The sequence below is a fragment of the Hirundo rustica genome, chromosome 2 (assembly GCF_015227805.2).
Source record: "Hirundo rustica isolate bHirRus1 chromosome 2, bHirRus1.pri.v3, whole genome shotgun sequence".
NCBI classification, from domain to species: domain Eukaryota; kingdom Metazoa; phylum Chordata; class Aves; order Passeriformes; family Hirundinidae; genus Hirundo; species Hirundo rustica.
Window position 1 is genome coordinate 118,306,653 of NC_053451.1, and position 15,808 is coordinate 118,322,460.

General features: G+C 49.3%; 1 protein-coding gene across 4 annotated transcripts in view; it reads left to right on the forward strand.

Annotated features, from left to right (window-relative positions):
* Positions 1–15,808, forward strand: part of ITSN1 (intersectin 1) — a 113,653-nt gene that overhangs the window by 23,911 nt on the left and 73,934 nt on the right. For 3 of the 4 annotated variants that reach the window (XM_040056773.2, XM_040056776.2, XM_040056774.2), the window contains exons 2-7: positions 2,557–2,616; positions 3,715–3,807; positions 4,450–4,513; positions 11,064–11,224; positions 12,559–12,735; positions 13,319–13,412. In XM_040056773.2, coding sequence (XP_039912707.1) covers positions 2,589–2,616; positions 3,715–3,807; positions 4,450–4,513; positions 11,064–11,224; positions 12,559–12,735; positions 13,319–13,412 — 617 coding nt within the window. In that variant the 5' untranslated portion in view covers positions 2,557–2,588. The remainder of the gene's footprint in view (positions 1–2,556; positions 2,617–3,714; positions 3,808–4,449; positions 4,514–11,063; positions 11,225–12,558; positions 12,736–13,318; positions 13,413–15,808) is intronic. The other variant, XM_040056775.2, reaches the window with a different exon arrangement.

Genomic DNA, 15,808 nt, shown 5'->3' on the forward strand with positions numbered 1-15,808 from the left:
CCCAGGGAACAGGGACAGGAGCAGAGGGAACGGCCTCAGCCTGGGCCAGGGGAGGCTCGGCTCGGACAGCAGCAGGAATTTCCCCATGGAAAGGGGGCTCAGGCCTTGGCAGGGGCTGCCCAGGGAGCTCTGCAGTGCCCATCCCTGCAGGTGGCACCTGGAGGTGGCACTCAGTGCTCTGGGCTGGGGACAAGGTGGGCACGGGGCACAGCTGGCACTGCCTGGGCTGGGAGGGGTTTGCCAGAATCAGGGATTCTGTGCTGTTTTTATTGCTATATAATATTTTACATATATATGATATTTTATATTATAACAACTGTGCCAGGGGTTTTGGGGGATAAATAATCCCTGTTCTCCATCCCTGGGCCCCTCAACCCCAAAAACAGAATCTCAGAGCAACTTGGGTCAGGATGGACCTTGAAAGAAAATCTGGTCCAGCCTTTGGGAGAGAGAATTGGGGCCCCTGGTGTCACCTCAGTCATGCACAAGCAAACCTGTGGTTATGGAGCTTGGGTGATCCATCAGCAATAAACTGCAAATTCCAGCATGTTCCAGGAAGGGAGAGATTTGTTTTTCCCTCAGTTTGCTTCCTTGTCTCTTTGTCTGCAGTCAACTTCGGTTTGTGTTTCAGCCTCTCACATTTAAACACAGTTCTCAGCTCCTTCTCTCCATCCCCCCATCGTTATTTCATCTGGCTTTGGTTTTTTCTCCCTTCCTTCTCTTTTTTTTCCCCTCTGGAAGTTCTTTGGAATAGTTTCTGCTTTCCTTGGCATCTTGCACGGTGCTGGTGTTCAGATTTCCCACTCCCTCTCCTCTTCCTCCCGTGTTCTAGGTAAAGTGGAGTCAAATCCTTTGGAATCCTGGCAGTCTGTGGAGGAGGCTCTTCCCTGAAGGGCTGAGCACTGTAAATGCTCTGCTGCTTCGCCTTGTGCTGCAAAGGAACAGATAATATGGAAACTGCCCGGGCTGTGAGAGGGGGGACTTCAGGGACTTCTGCTTTTACGTTTTCCTGCCTTTTGTTTTTTTTGTTTGTTTGTTTGTTTTTTGTTTTGTTTTTGTTTGTTTTGTTTTGTTTTTACTTTTTCCTTCTTTCTTTCCTTGTCCTTTCCCTCCACACCCCCTTTTTTTTTTTTTTTTTTTTCCCTTTTATTTTTTCCTCAGGGTTTCCTTGCAGTCACAAACCCCAGCAGCATCGCTGAGTTCTTTCCCACAGCAGAGGACAATAAGAAAACAGAGGCAAAGATAAAAGTGCTGATCTTTCAGCACTTCAGGAATGCTTTTGGGAGAGCCCCACGCCTCGGGGAGCTCGTTGCGAGCTCTTGGATCTGTGCAGCTGGAATTTGAAACTTTTGGGGTAACGCTTGCTGTGCACGAGGCATCAGCTGCCATCACTGGCCTTGGGCACAAGGGTTTGGAATCACATGCTTGGCCAAATTGTGAGGAAAGAGTCGGGATTGTGTTCATCATTCCCTAAATTCCCACTGCTGGGGAGCCTGGCTGGCAAAAGTGCCAGGGGTTTGTGCTGGGACATCTGGGGAGGGGAGACAGAGGAGGTTCCCAGGTTGGGAGCCAGAAGGGAATGTGGGAAGTGTGAAAGGGGGATGGGGAGGGGAGCAAACAGGAATTCACACAAAAGGAAATTGTTGGTGCAAGTGAATGCCTTTTCTTAGGGATATTGATAAATTTCTGCTGCTGTTCAAGCAGCCTAAATTATTCTCCTGCTTCTGTTCCCCTTTGCCTTTCTGCTGTTGCCTGGAAGACACGAGTGGAATCTCGCAGGACAAGAGGCCCTCGCTCATTGTCGTGCTGCTCCGGTGCTGGTCATTGTCCCTCGGCTCAGGCAGCTCATGTCAGCCTTTGTGTGCAGCAAGAAAAATGGTTTTCCTTTTCTGTGTCCAGATGAAATTTGGAGCCTGTGTGGTTGCTTTGTTCCCAGAGGCAGCGGTGCTCTCCTGGAGGCTCCGGCTTCCAGCAGCACCTTCGGCCCTTGGAGCTCCTCAGATCTGGGGCTGGGCTGGGCACAAAGCAGCCTGGACATGGAGATGAATCCTTATCCTGTGTATGGTTTAAAACAAAGGGACCCTGAGCAGAGCAGGGCATTTTCTGTCAGGAATAAAAACCAGATCACTGGTGTTGGGTTTCAGCAGTTGGAAATGGAGCCAATTTCTCTCCTGAGCTGGAGCAGGGGTTGTGACACTCAGGAAAGTCATGGAGCTGCCTGGAGCAGCATCCCTGGGATCTCTCTGAGCTCTGCCCTCACTCCATCTCTGGCTGCTTATAAATAAATACTTGTTATAAATAAAGGCTGGTTCGGAGGCCATTCTTGGAGCAGAATTGAAATGTAGCTGTTTGCTGGTAGGAAGATGCCCAGAGATGCACAGGGAAGTGCAAAAATGAGACACTGAGTTTTGTGAGTCCCAGCTAGTGTGGGAAGTATTGATACAATCCTCCTTCTTCACTGCCTTTTTTTGTTGTTGTAGTAATTAATCATACAGGAAATATATGGAAAATAGAAGGCACTGTGTTGAATATCTATATTTTTTTTTTCTTTTCCAGGCATCTATTAACAAGCTAAAAGTGACAGAACCATGGCTCAGTTTCCAACACCTTTTGGGGGTAAGTGGCTTCTGGTGTGTTCTGAACTGTTCCTGTCTGCAAAAACTTGGCACGAACACGTTCCTTTCCCAGAGTTTTCTCTAGGGGAGTGTTTGTGCAGAGTGCATCTCTCTGAGCTGAGAGTTTCTTGTGAAGGCTTTGCAGACACCTTCCAGCCAGGAGCAGAGCCCCGTGTGCTGCCTCGATCCCTCCCAGCCCCGCTCTGTCCCTGCAGGGCACAGCCAGGACGCCCAGGCATGGGGCATCACCCCATCCTGCTCCACTTGGACTGGAGGAGTGCAGATGCTTTTTCCTTTCAGGGTTCCTGGACTTATTAGGTCCTAAAGGTCCAGCAGATGCCTTTGGGTGCATTTTTAGCTCTTCTTTTGCAACAGGGGAAGTTGCAGCATCTGGAAAATGCAGTGAAAAATCCAGGATGAGCCTTGGCAGTGCAGTAGGGACAGGATTTTTGCTATTCACATGAAATCACAGAATCCCACACAGAGATTTTGGGTTGGGATGCTCATCCCATCCCACCCCTGCCATGGCAGGGACACCTCCCACTGTCCCAGGCTGCTCCAACCTGGCCTTGGGCACTGCCAGGGATCCAGGGGCGGCCACAGCTGCTCTGGGCACCCTGTGCCAGGGCCTCAGCACCCTGCCAGGGAACAATTCCTTCTGTAGAACTCACCCAAATTTCCCCTCTGAGCCTGAGCCCATCCCTTCCTGTCCTGTCACTCAGTTCCTGATGAACAGTCCCTCTTCCTCGTAGGCCCCTTCAGATCCTGGGAATCCACTTGGGAGTTGAGTTTTGCAGCTGATCTGCAGAAGGATTACAGAGAGAAGCATCAGTGCTGAGACACACAAACTGCTCTGGTTGCCCTTAAAGGTTGCATCTGTTGAGGTTTTCTCTGGGCAGGCTCAGCTGGGATACTGGGGAGGAAGAGGTGCCTTTGCAGGTAAAGGAACTGGAATTCAGCTCTGTGTGCTCTGGGGGGAAATCACCTCCCACCCTTGGGCTGTTTGCAGAGGCCCAGAGTGCTGTGAGGTAATTGCACTCAGAAATAAAGGAGGGTGGTTTTTATTTTTCATGTCATTTCTCCGTTTCTTTTGAACCAGGCAACCTGGATATCTGGGCTATTACCGTGGAGGAGAGAGCGAAACATGATCAACAGTTCCATAGCCTGAAACCGACTGCTGGATTTATCACTGGTAAACAAACAGCTTCCACTTGTCATTGGGTTTAGTTAAACCTTAACTAGCCAGCAGAAATGTGTACAGAACTGCCTGGGAGACATATGGACAGAACAATTAGAAAATCTGAACAGGTATTTCTTATTTTATATCCCATTGTGGAAATGTCTTGCCACATCAGCCTCAGCTTTTCTGTCATTTTTTGACGTTTTCTCCATCCTGCTGTGGAAGGGGAGTGACTGGGTTCTTTGCCTGTGCCTGGGGTCAGCCCACCACACTGATATTGTGATGAATAAAAGGTCTGATTTAATAAAGGTGTGTCAATTTAACTGAAACCGGGTTTAGAAATTCAATTTAGAAATTCAATTTCTACAGCACTGACATCAGCATTGTTGACCTCTTGAAATGATCTAAATGCAAAACTGATTGAAGCAGCGGGAAGCAAAGCTCCAAATCAAGGAATTGCACTGATCCTGATAAATTTTCATCAGACTTTGGTCTCAGAGGCAACAGGGAAAAAAACACTGAATTTTCTTAGTGCTGTGTAAATGACCATCAGTCATGGAAGAGGTTTGGCTTCTGTTGCAGGTGTTTTTCCTGCTGATTCCCATGCCCTCTGCCAGGAGCTGGAGCTGAAGCCACATCCTATTTCTCTTACAGGTGATCAAGCCAGGAACTTTTTTTTCCAATCTGGGTTACCTCAGCCAGTGCTAGCACAGATATGGTGAGTGTGGGGTGGGCACGGGGCTGGTTGTGGGGCACCCTGGGGTGGCTGTGGGGTGGGGCTGGCTCTCCTGGGCTGCTCAGGGTGCTCTGGGGGGATCTGCACCCACAGCTCCCTCGGGCAGTGCCAGGCTGGCTGTGCCCCAGGGCAGGGGGATCCGGGCAGGCTGAGCCCTGCCTGGGGTCACCACAACCCCATGGAACGCTGCAGTCCTGGGGCAGAGGGGCTGGGGAGCTGGGAAAGGCCCCAGGGGTGTCCCCAGGTGTCCCCAGGTGTCCCCAGGAGGCCGATGGCCCTGCGCTGTCCCAGCAAATGGCAGCTTGGAAGTTGGCAGTTTCAAGCCCTCCTTTCAAATTGCTAAATGCCGTCAGCTCTGTTAAAATTGATCTAATACAATTGCTAAGCACAGTAATTAGTATTCAAAATCTGCCAATGGGAGAGCCTAGGCAAGACCTGGAGTATTTGTTACAAAAATGAAGATTTACATAGACTGTTTCCATTGGAGTCAAAGGTTGAAACTGGAAATTTTTGTCACTCCTTGGTGAGTTCAGCCTGATCCAAATCTGCTGCCCATTACACAGCACGGACATTCCTACACTGCCAGATTTTCCTGCAGGAATGAAGATGTCTCTGCTCCAATTCTGTGACCCTGCCAGACCTGTACCTGTGTGTGGAGTGCCCGGACACAGGGAATGTTTCCCCAGAGGGCAGGGCTGCATGGGATCCTGGGCAGGAATTGTTCCCTGGCAGGGTGGGGAGGGGCTGGGCTGGAATTCCCAGAGCAGCTGTGGCTGCCCCTGGATCCCTGGCAGTGCCCAAGGCCAGGTTGGACACTGGGGCTGGGAGCAGCCTGGGACAGTGGGAGGTGTCCCTGCCATGGCAGGGGTGGCACTGGCTGGGATTTAAAGTCCCTCCAACCCAAACCATTCTTTGATTCTACAATTATTCGCGGTTTGCATTAATAATATTATTACCAGCACAGATTTTGGTGCTAAACAGAGAGAATTCAAACTGGTTTTCATTCTAGATTGGGTAAAAGGAGCAGAGGGATGGAGAACTCTGGAGAAATCTGTTCCCTTTTCCTCACTGAAATATTTGAGAAGGAGTTTATTGCCACTACAAAAACTTCTTGGTGCACTAACAGCTGTTAAAGGCAGAATTTTTCTCTGACAAAGAAGAGAATTATTTTATTGCTTTGGAAATCTGCACAACCAGATCTACGTGGCTTTTAAATAAAGAGCTTGTTTTCTTTTCTGATTATCTTCATCTTAAAAATACCAAAGCTGGACTGGTTGTCTTATTTGCTGAAGCCTCAGTGAGTGTTCAGACGTCCCTTTGGAACTTCTCTTGCCTCTGAATTAAACAAGGAAAGAAGTTTTGTCTTAAACAAGACATCCTTTCTCCAAAAACCTTCCATAGGCATTGGCTTTAAATAGGTGTTAACAAAACCAAACAGTTGTAAATAGTCTGACTAAGGATCTCTTCCTCTCTGAATTATTCAGTTTTTCAGGCTCTTGAGAGGAAGGGAATCATTCCACTCCCTCTGGAGTTGTCATAGAGACAAGACCTGCACATTTTTGTTAATGAAGCTGAACTAAAACTTATTCAAGCTGCCTTTCTAAATCATAAAGCAGCTCGTGGACATTCATTTCTCTCTGTCTCTCTTTTTTTTTTTCTATCATCTCTGAATTAGGAGAAGTAAATATTTAAGAAACAAATCTTTATATAGATCCTTGAGCGCTTTAGAGGGGGAGTTCTGGAGTAATGAGCCCAAAGTCTCTGAGAGATGGGAGCTGCAGAAGAGCGTTCTTCCATCAGCATTTGCTGGGTTGGGGATTTGTAGGGAGCATTTGGTTGTTACTGGAGAGAAGGGGAGGAACAGGAGTCCTCAAGGAAGGCAAGTTCTAATTCTGAGTTACAACAGCTTGTAAAAGTCTGGAATTGACTTTCTGATCTGAGAAATCCCAGGATGGTTTGGGTTGGGAAGGACCTCGAATCCCCCCCAGTGCCACCCCTGCCATGGCAGGGACACCTCCCACTGTCCCAGGCTGCTCCCAGCCCCAGTGTCCAGCCTGGCCTTGGGCACTGCCAGGGATCCAGGGGAGTCCTTTAGGATGTGTCTGTCTGGGTGTTTTGGAAGTGTTTTCCTATTCTTGATCATTCTACTCATCTTACCACAGTTTGTAATAATGTGAGAAAAGCCTGGCCTGTGTTTCCTAAAGGATTCCTCACAGCTGGAGGAAGAAATCTGATCGATCCCTCTTTCTTGGGCCCATGAAAGCTTCCCCAGAACCCACAGCCCTTCAAAACAGCAGCTCCCTGGCTTTTATTAGCATTGAGAGTTCCTGTGTCCCTCATACTCCTCATTCAAGGAAACAGAAGTCTCTGGGACCTCAGTGGGCAAAGGAGTGAAGTATTATGGTCTGCCAGGGCAGCTTCTGTGCTGTTCTACCCTTCAGCAGCTCCAGACTCCTCCAGGCTGCTGATCAATTAAGAAGCCTTTAATTGGGCTTTGAGCTGAGCCTGCAGTGGCTTGGGCAGAATAATCTGCCTTTCTTTAGAGCTCTGAGGAGTCAGAGCATCTCCTGTGTGGCCTGTTCCCTTGGAATGAGAGGAGAACTGAAATGATCAATGCCAGGTGTTCTCCCTGCATTTGGAGTTAGTTATTTTGTCAGGGCAGGGTCGCTGGGTGCCTTCCCCGTTCCTGACATCTGCTTCCCTCCCAGCCTTCCTGAATCTGTGTGCAAGGGTGGGCAAAGTGGGGTAACGCTGGGAGCTGGGACTTCCTGCACAGGCACCCATGGGGTGACTGGGGTCAGGGACCTGAGTACTGCTCATGGCTCAGCCTGTAAACATCTGGGACTGTGCAATCCAGTGTGGCAAGGTGTGGAGTTTTTAATCTCCTTTTCTTCTGTTAGAGCTGGGATTAAAGCACGGGAGAAGCAGTTTTTGTGTTTGGACTCAGATGTTTGTTAATTCTTATCTATGGCACAGGCTCACAAGCTGTGAGTTCTAGATAACAAAGTAGGAAATGGCTCTGTCTCTAACTCTTTCCAAGGTCTTTTAAGCATAAATTATCCAACAACAAGATGACACCTAAATTATTTTGACTTTTAACCCAATAACCAACCACCTCTGGCCCGCAGTGGGGACTTTTCCACCCCATTCCAAAATCCCACCCAGCCCATGGAGAAGAAGGTGAAAAAGAAGGACTCAGCCTCTGCCCTAAATCCTCCACCTCACTTTCTCTCTATTCCTGTGTTCTAAACCCTTCAGCTCTGAGTTTTGCCCCCTGTGCTGTCACACACTTCTATCCCAGCTGCACAGCCACAATCCCAGTGCTGTCACTCCATTTTGGGAGCTGTTCCACGGCCTCAGGTCAGTGCAGGGTTTGCTGGGGGCTCGGTGCCTGGCAGCACAGGAACTCTGCAATTCTCAGTGCCCAGGGTTCCTACAGCAATGTCCAGCTAAATCAGTCCAGGTTTGGGATCTGCACAGTGATCCTTGGTTTGGCACAGTGCTGGTTTCATGGGTAGATGGTTTGTGTGCTAATTACAGCGTATTTGATGGGAAAACTGCTCGTGTTTGGTTTTTGCACTTCATAAATGCAGAAGTGATCAAGGTGGCTTTTCATTCTGCAGAAAAGATGGGAGAAAGGAGGAGGAAAAGGTCAGTGGGGAAGGATTTGTCATCACCCGAGCCCTGGGGTGGTTCTGAACCCGCTGCAGCTCTTGTCATGAGATACAAACACAGGCCTGGCCTCCAGAATGTGATATTTAGTCAGTGTTTAATCCAGTTACTCTGCACTGCTTCCAGCCAGACCACAAATGCCAGGGCACCACATTGTCCCAATTTCATTAGGAGAGGAAATTAGTGGAATTAGGTGGTGGTTGCTGACAGGCCCTCCCTGCATTTCAGGTGCTGCTTATTCCAGAGCAGCACAGTCAAATCCAGCAGCCTGACACCAACTTCTGCAACTAGGAATGAAAATGTGTCCTATTTTTGCAGGAGGAGTTCATCAGAGAAAAGCTGCTTTTTCTTCTCACTCTGTAAAGCTGGAGAGATTCTGGGGGGTGCAGAGAACTCTCTGCACTGATATTTTTGTGCTGGTAATTACAATAATGAAGCTGTTGGTGTAGAGTAAAAGGAGTTCACAGAAGGTCAGATGTTGAATGAAAAGCTACAGCTGCTGCTGTGAATTGGAGTTCGATGAGAGCAATGACACTGGTGCACATCAGAGTTTCTGACTGCTGGGCAGTGAATGTTTTCCCATGCAGGATGCAAAGATTTGCTGTGTCCCAGCAGGAAATGATGCCTGAAGAGTTGAGGTTCCTACAGGGTGATCTTTACTCTTCCTGCATTTTCCTGGCCAGGGCTAGAACCCAGTGAGGGTCTGTCTGTGCTTGTTAATAGAAGGGTTTATATCTTATAAATCAAGGTATTTTCAGGTGTAGAAGCCACTGGTAAGACAGGCTGCAAGAGCTGGGGGTGCTCACCTGGAGAGGAGAAGCTCCAGGGAGAGCTCAGAGCACCTAAAGGGGCTCCAGGAGAGCTGCAGAGGGACTGGGGACAAGGGACAGAGGGACAGGACACAGGGAATGGCTCCCAGTGCCAGAGGGCAGGGCTGGATGGGAGCTTGGGAATCAGGAATTGTTCCCTGGCAGGGTGCTGAGGCCCTGGCACAGGGTGCCCAGAGCAGCTGTGGCTGCCCCTGGATCCCTGGCAGTGCCCAAGGCCAGGCTGGACACTGGGGCTGGAGCAGCCTGGGGCAGTGGGAGGTGGCCCTGGCAACCCAAACCATTCCATGGATGGGTTTTAAGGTGCCTCCCAGCCCAGCCCAGTGTGGGGTTCTGGGACTCAGCATCTTCCAGGCACAGCCGATGATTTTTAGTGATATCAGCATCTGAGTCTCAGTGTCCTCTCCAGACTTGCTTTAAATGTTGCTCCCAGACTTGAATTTCTGTTATTTAGCCCCATAACATCAGAACTGATGGATTAAGGCAGCTACACCACTGAACATCGTTTTTTAGGAGTGCTGAGAGGTTTGGAGTGTCTCTGATGCTGCTAGGGATCTAAACCTGTGCCAGTCCCTGCTGGGATCTGCCTCTCCATGGGAGTTTTCAAGTTTTGCTTGGTTGTTTTTTGGGGTTTTTTTGGACTGGGAGGATTTCCATTTTGCCACTGCCTTTACCTGGCTGTCTCCTTGTGTATCAGTTATAAATTGCTGTCAGTTCACTGGGGTGATTTTGGGATAACTTTCCACCTAGTTGCCCAAAACCTCTCTTTGAGAGGAATTTGATCAGAAATGAAGCTCTGGTTCCACCACACTGCCCAGGACCACACCCATGACATAGAAATAAATTAATGAACTTCAAAATCTGTATTATTCCGGTGCTGAAAGCTGTAATTTATTCTTCAAACTAATGCAAAGAAATAAGCACGGTGTTTAAAAGTAAGTTTACAGCCGGGTCTGTTATTGATGTGCATTTACTGGGGTTTTTTTGGTGTGCAGTGACAGAAGCTGCACTGACACTCTTCTTCCTGCTTCTCTCCCCCCAGGCTCCCACCCCTATTCCCTGCTGAGCTGGGTTTTCTTAACTAGCAAGGGAAGGAACAAAAAGCAGACTGTTTAAGTCAGACTCCTTTCCCTGAAAGCCTATTCAAGGCCTAGGCTCAATGTTTCATCTTGAGTGCTATTGTTTAATTGAAAACACATTTGCACACTCGCAGATGGAGCAGTGCTGAGAGGAGTCACAGATTTAAAGTATGTTTTATTGTAAGGGGAGCTAAAGTACAGATTTGCAGACTCAGTGGTTTGCTTCTCTTGTGCTGCTGTTTGAGCACCCCGTGCTTTCATTGGTGTGATTTTGCAAAATTCTTGTTACAGCTACGTTTGTTCTGGGTGCTTCGTTGTAATTCCTCCAAGAGTTGAGAAGCAACTTGAAAATTATTTATTAATCACCCCAGGAAAAAATCAAGGCGCTCTTAAGTTTAAATAGTGTCTTATTTTTAGCCTGGCGTAATTTTGGGTGGAAATGAGTGAGAATCCTTGAATCCCTGAGGTTGGCAAATCCCTCCCAGCCCAGGCAGTGCCAGCTGTGCCCCGTGCCCACCTTGTCCCCAGCCCAGAGCACTGAGTGCCACCTCCAGGTGCCACCTGCAGGGATGGGCACTGCAGAGCTCCCTGGGCAGCCCCTGCCAAGGCCTGAGCCCCCTTTCCATGGGGAAATTCCTGCTGCTGTCCGAGCTGAGCCTCCCCTGGCCCAGGCTGAGGCCGTTCCCTCTGCTCCTGTCCCTGTTTCCTGGGAGCACAGCCCGACCCCCCCGGCTGTCCCCTCCTGTCAGGGGCTTGTGCAGAGCCACAAGGTTCCCCCTGAGCCTCCTTTTCTCCAGGCTCAGCCCTCTCCCAGCTCCCTCAGCCCCTCCAGGGCTCCAGCCCCTTCATCAGCCTGGAATTCCCTGTGTGATATTCCTGTGTGAGCCTGCTCCGGGGGCAGGGCCCGAAGTTCCATATTGCAGAGTGTCACTGTGCAAACGCTGTGTTTTGCAGGGCTCTAGCTGACATGAACAATGATGGGAGGATGGATCCCTTGGAGTTTTCCATAGCTATGAAACTCATCAAGCTGAAGCTCCAGGGTTACCAGCTCCCGGCCGCGCTGCCGCCCGTCATGAAGCAGCCGCCCCTCGCCCTGCCCGGTGCCCCAGGATTTGGTAAGATGCCTGTTTTCCTCTCTTTTCCTCATTTACCTCATTGTTACCTGGCACTGCAGCAAGTGCACTTTGCAGTTTCTCCTGGAGAATTTTAGGAAAAAGTGCTTCTGAGTGCACATGGACTCAAACCCTGCTGTTGCACGTGCGCTGAGACAAATTGCACTGGGCTTTTTGCTGAGCTGAGCTCCTGCTTGCTTCAGGTTTGCACTGCTCCAAATAAAGCGTGGCTCAGGTAGCAGGGCTACTGCATTCCAAAGGGCTGGAGTTGTGGTTTAAACTGTTGGCATTACTGGGTCTCCAGCTTTGGCAAGATCTGCTCTGCTGTTCTTGAGGTTTTTTTGCAATCCCTGCACCTTCTGCTTTGATGAGCAGGGCTGCTCTGGTAGGAGCTGTACAGCTGCTGGGGTGAAGTATTGCCAAAGTCACCATCATTTCTAGGAAAAGAGTAGGGAAGGTGGGATGGGGAAAGGAAAACAACGAAATAAAGCTGAATCTCTGGCACCTTGATCCTGTCGTGAGAGGTTCTTTTCCTTTCCGCTTTAGTCTTTGCTGCGGCTTGGGGTTATTGGTGCCTGGGAATCATGGAATGATTTGGGTTGGAATGGATTAAATCCCATCCAGTGCCACCCCTGCCATGGCAGGGACACCTTCCATTGTCCCAACCTGGCCTTGGGCACTGCCAGGGATCCAGGGGCAGCCACAGCCTCTCTGGGCACCCTGTGCCAGGGCCTCAACACCCTGCCAGGGAACAATTCCTGATTCCCAATCTCCCATCTAAATGTCCTGGAACAGTGCCTTTGATAAACTGCTTGCAGCAGTGTGGTTTGATCCACCGTAACCCCCACATGTTTCACAGTCAGAAATAAAATTCTTCGGAAGAAAACAGTGAAACTGGGCAGAGCAAATGCAGGGTTAAGTGGGAAAAGGCAAAATGAAGCGAGCCCCCACAAACCCCAGCCAAATGCATGATTCCCCTCTTCTCACTCCCTGTAGATCGATGTGAGCTGTTTGCACAGCCCTGGCCCTCCTTCACCTCCCTGTCCCTGCAGCCGTGCTCACCCCTGAGCCTCTCATCGCTGTGCTGTCCCGTGAGCTTTCCCTGGCTCATCCCAGCACTAACCCCGCAGCTCTGCGTCATCCTGGGCCTTCGCTCCTCGCTCCCTTCGGGGCGCACAGTTCCTTCCTCACAGCTGCCGCTGGGCGCTCTGGGGCAGCGCCGTCCCCTTCGTGTCCCCGCAGCGCTGCCCTGGCCTGGGAGGCCGTGCCAGGGCTCGGGAGGCGCCCGTGCCCCCGCGGGCGCCGTCGGAACCAACCTGTGCTTTTCTCGCCCCTAGGTCTCGGGGGCATCGCCAACGTGCCGGCCCTCGGCGGCGTGGCGCCGGTGCCCATGGCGTCCATCCCGGTCGTGGGGATGTCCCCTCCGCTGGTGTCCTCTGTCCCCGCCGCCGTCCCTCCCCTGGCTAACGGAGCTCCTGCCGTCATCCAGCCCCTGCCTGCTTTCGCTCACCCCGGTACGCCGCTCTCACTCTCCGTCTCGCGCTCCTAACGGCTGCCCTGCGTTTCCTCGGGACGCCCGGGGTTAGCCGCTCGCGGTGGTGCCTTTGGGGGAGGACTGGGCTTTGCTTCAGCCCGCTTGGCACGCTCGGAGGAGAGCTGAAAGGAGGAGTGTGGACGTGGCCTCCCGCAGGAGTCCCTGGCGGTGAGGAAATAACCCAGCGCTCGGAGAGATGGGCTCGGCAGGAAAGCGTTGCCTGGAAATTGGGCCTCTCCTGTCTCCCTACTGTTACTGAAGCTGTAACTACAGCTACTGCTGTTGGACAGGGTGACTTTAATACTGAGCTCCACGTGGTTTCTAACGTGTGCCAAAATATAATTTGGTATGGACAGGCTTTCCCTAAAGCTGTGGAAGTAAAAAGATACCGGAGGAGTGCCCTTGTGTTTCCCTCGTCCTGCTGGACTCTCTGATCTTTGTATCGTTGAAAAGCTCCCATCAGACCCACGGTGCTCGTACTTGACGTAGGGGCAGAATGAATGTCATGGGAATTGCCTAGTTCGCTGTGAATAGCAAGAAATCCCTGTTTTCTCTCTTCCCAGCCACTTTGCCAAAGAGTTCTTCCTTCAGCCGCTCCGGGCCGGGAGCTCAGCTCAATGCCAAGCTGCAAAAGGCACAATCCTTCGACGTGGCCAGGTGGGGCTGGGGCAGGGAGGGGGCTTTGGGTCCCCTGGGCTGGGAGAACTCCTTCCCTTTCCCAAAGTGGTTGTCTGAAACAATAGTTCTGACAGAAATCTGCTTCCTGCAGAGCTGCCGCTTCTGTGGCTTTACAGGGATGCCCCAGGAGCAGGGAATCATGGAAATAAAATGGAAATAAAGCCATGGGGTGCTGTGGCTTTACAGGGAATGCCCCAGGAGCAGGGAATCATGGAAATAAAATGGAAATAAATCCATGGGGTGCTGTGGTTTTACAGGGGATGCCCCAGGAGCAGGGAATCATGGAAATAAATCCATGGGGTGCTGTGGCTTTGCAGAGAATGCCCCAGGAGCAGGGAATCATGGAAATAAATCCATGGGGTGCTGTGGCTTTACAGGGAATGCCCCAGGAGCAGGGAATCGTGGAAATAAATCCATGGCGTGCTGTGGCTTTACAGGGAATGCCCCAGGAGCAGGGAATCATGGAAATAAAATGGAAATAAATCCATGGGGTGCTGTGGCTTTACAGGGAATGCCCCAGGAGCAGGGAATCGTGGAAATAGATCCATGGGGTGCTGTGGCTTTACAGGGAATGCCCCAGGAGCAGGGAATCATGGAAATAAAATGGAAATAAATCCATGGGGTGCTGTGGCTTTACAGGGAATGCCCCAGGAGCAGGGAATCATGGAAATAAAAGAATTAACAGTGCTGACATTATCTTCACTTGGGTTTTAGAACAACATTTGCTTCTATTAACAAAACCTGCATCGTGCACAGACGCTACTGGTACTGTGAAAACAAGACAAGTAATACATTATTTAAAATGAGCAACTCCAGGGTAATTTCTAAAAGCAAAATATTTAATAGCCCCATATTTTAAATGCACTCCACATCGCTGTTTCTTCTATATTCTTCAAGTTCTGTGTGAAAAATCATTTAAAGAGCTTTTAGGTTATTCCAAGGTCTAGAGAAACGTGTGGCTGGGCAAAAAGGGTTTTACTCTGGTTTAAAAAATGGATCTAACAAAATAAACTTCCTTAGAGGAGGAGGTAAAAGAGGGATTTCCCAAACTCCTTATAAATCATCTGTGTCCCAGATCTACGGCACAGGTTTTTTGCAAGAGGAAAATTACTTAGGACACAATTAAATTATCTGGTTTTATTTTCATTTACTTCTGCAGGCTTGTCTATTGCCCTGCTGTTAGATAAGTGACACTACTCACTATTGGCAAATAATTAAAAGTCTTTCAAAGCAATTAATTTTCTTTCTGTAATCTAAACTGGGCAGAAACAGAATAGGGATGCTCTGATATAATTTATGAGTAACACAGAAGTGAAAATGTGGGGAACCCCCAAATCCAGCAAAACCGTGGAAGAATTCCTGTGGGTAAAAAATAAATATTTAGCCTTTTTTCTTTTTTTTTTTTTTTATTGAAAGAGAAGCTTGTTTTTGCTTGGTTCCCATGAAAGGGTATTAATAAAGCTCAAGAGATTGAAAATCAAAAATAGAAATAGAGATACTGGTTTGTGTCTTGTCATGTGAGAATGGTTTATAAGGTCAAAAAAAGGACAGGGTTTAAATGTGCCTAAAGGCAGAAAAACTCAGAATTAAGACATCTCAGCCTTCAAGCCTGGGAAATTAGAGCTGCAGATCAACTCAGCCTGCAAAGGGAATGAATTAAAACTGGGAATATTACATTCCTCGCTCGAGTTCCATTATGAGAAACTTTATGTTCAAATGTGGCTTTTTCACACCTTTTTTCCTCCATTTCCAGTATATTTTACATTTGTTTTCCTTCACCTGCTTTATTTGGCTAAGTGAAACAGTTAAAGACAGAGTAAAATGTTATTCTTGCATATCCTGTTACATGTTGAGGTAAAATCTTGTAGCTCCTCTGAACAATTTTAGTTCCTTCATTCTCTGCCAGTAAAGAAAAAAGGCAAAACTCTTAGGAAAAAATCATCTTCCAAGAGAGACTGAATTGTGATAAATGTTTGCAAACCAGAGGTCAAACCTGTGGTGGTTGCAGGAGTAGGAGGGAATACTGGATCCTGGAATGATGGAATGTTTGGGTTGGGAGGGACCTGAAATTCCCCCCAGTGCCACCCCTGCCATGGCAGGGACACCTCCCACTGCCCCAGGGTCCAACCTGGCCTTGGGCACTGCCAGGGATCCAGGGGCAGCCCCAGCTGCTCTGGGCACCCTGTGCCAGGGCCTCCTATTGAGATATCAGCTTATAAACATGGATTTCATGGCCAGAGGATAAGGAATTGCAGCTGATGGAAGTGCCCAGGGAACTGAGGTAACACATCCAGGGAAGGGCACGTGTTCAATCCCATCACTTTTATTAATGCTGTGATCAGGAATTAAATCTCCTTTCCATGTCATTTCTGTAT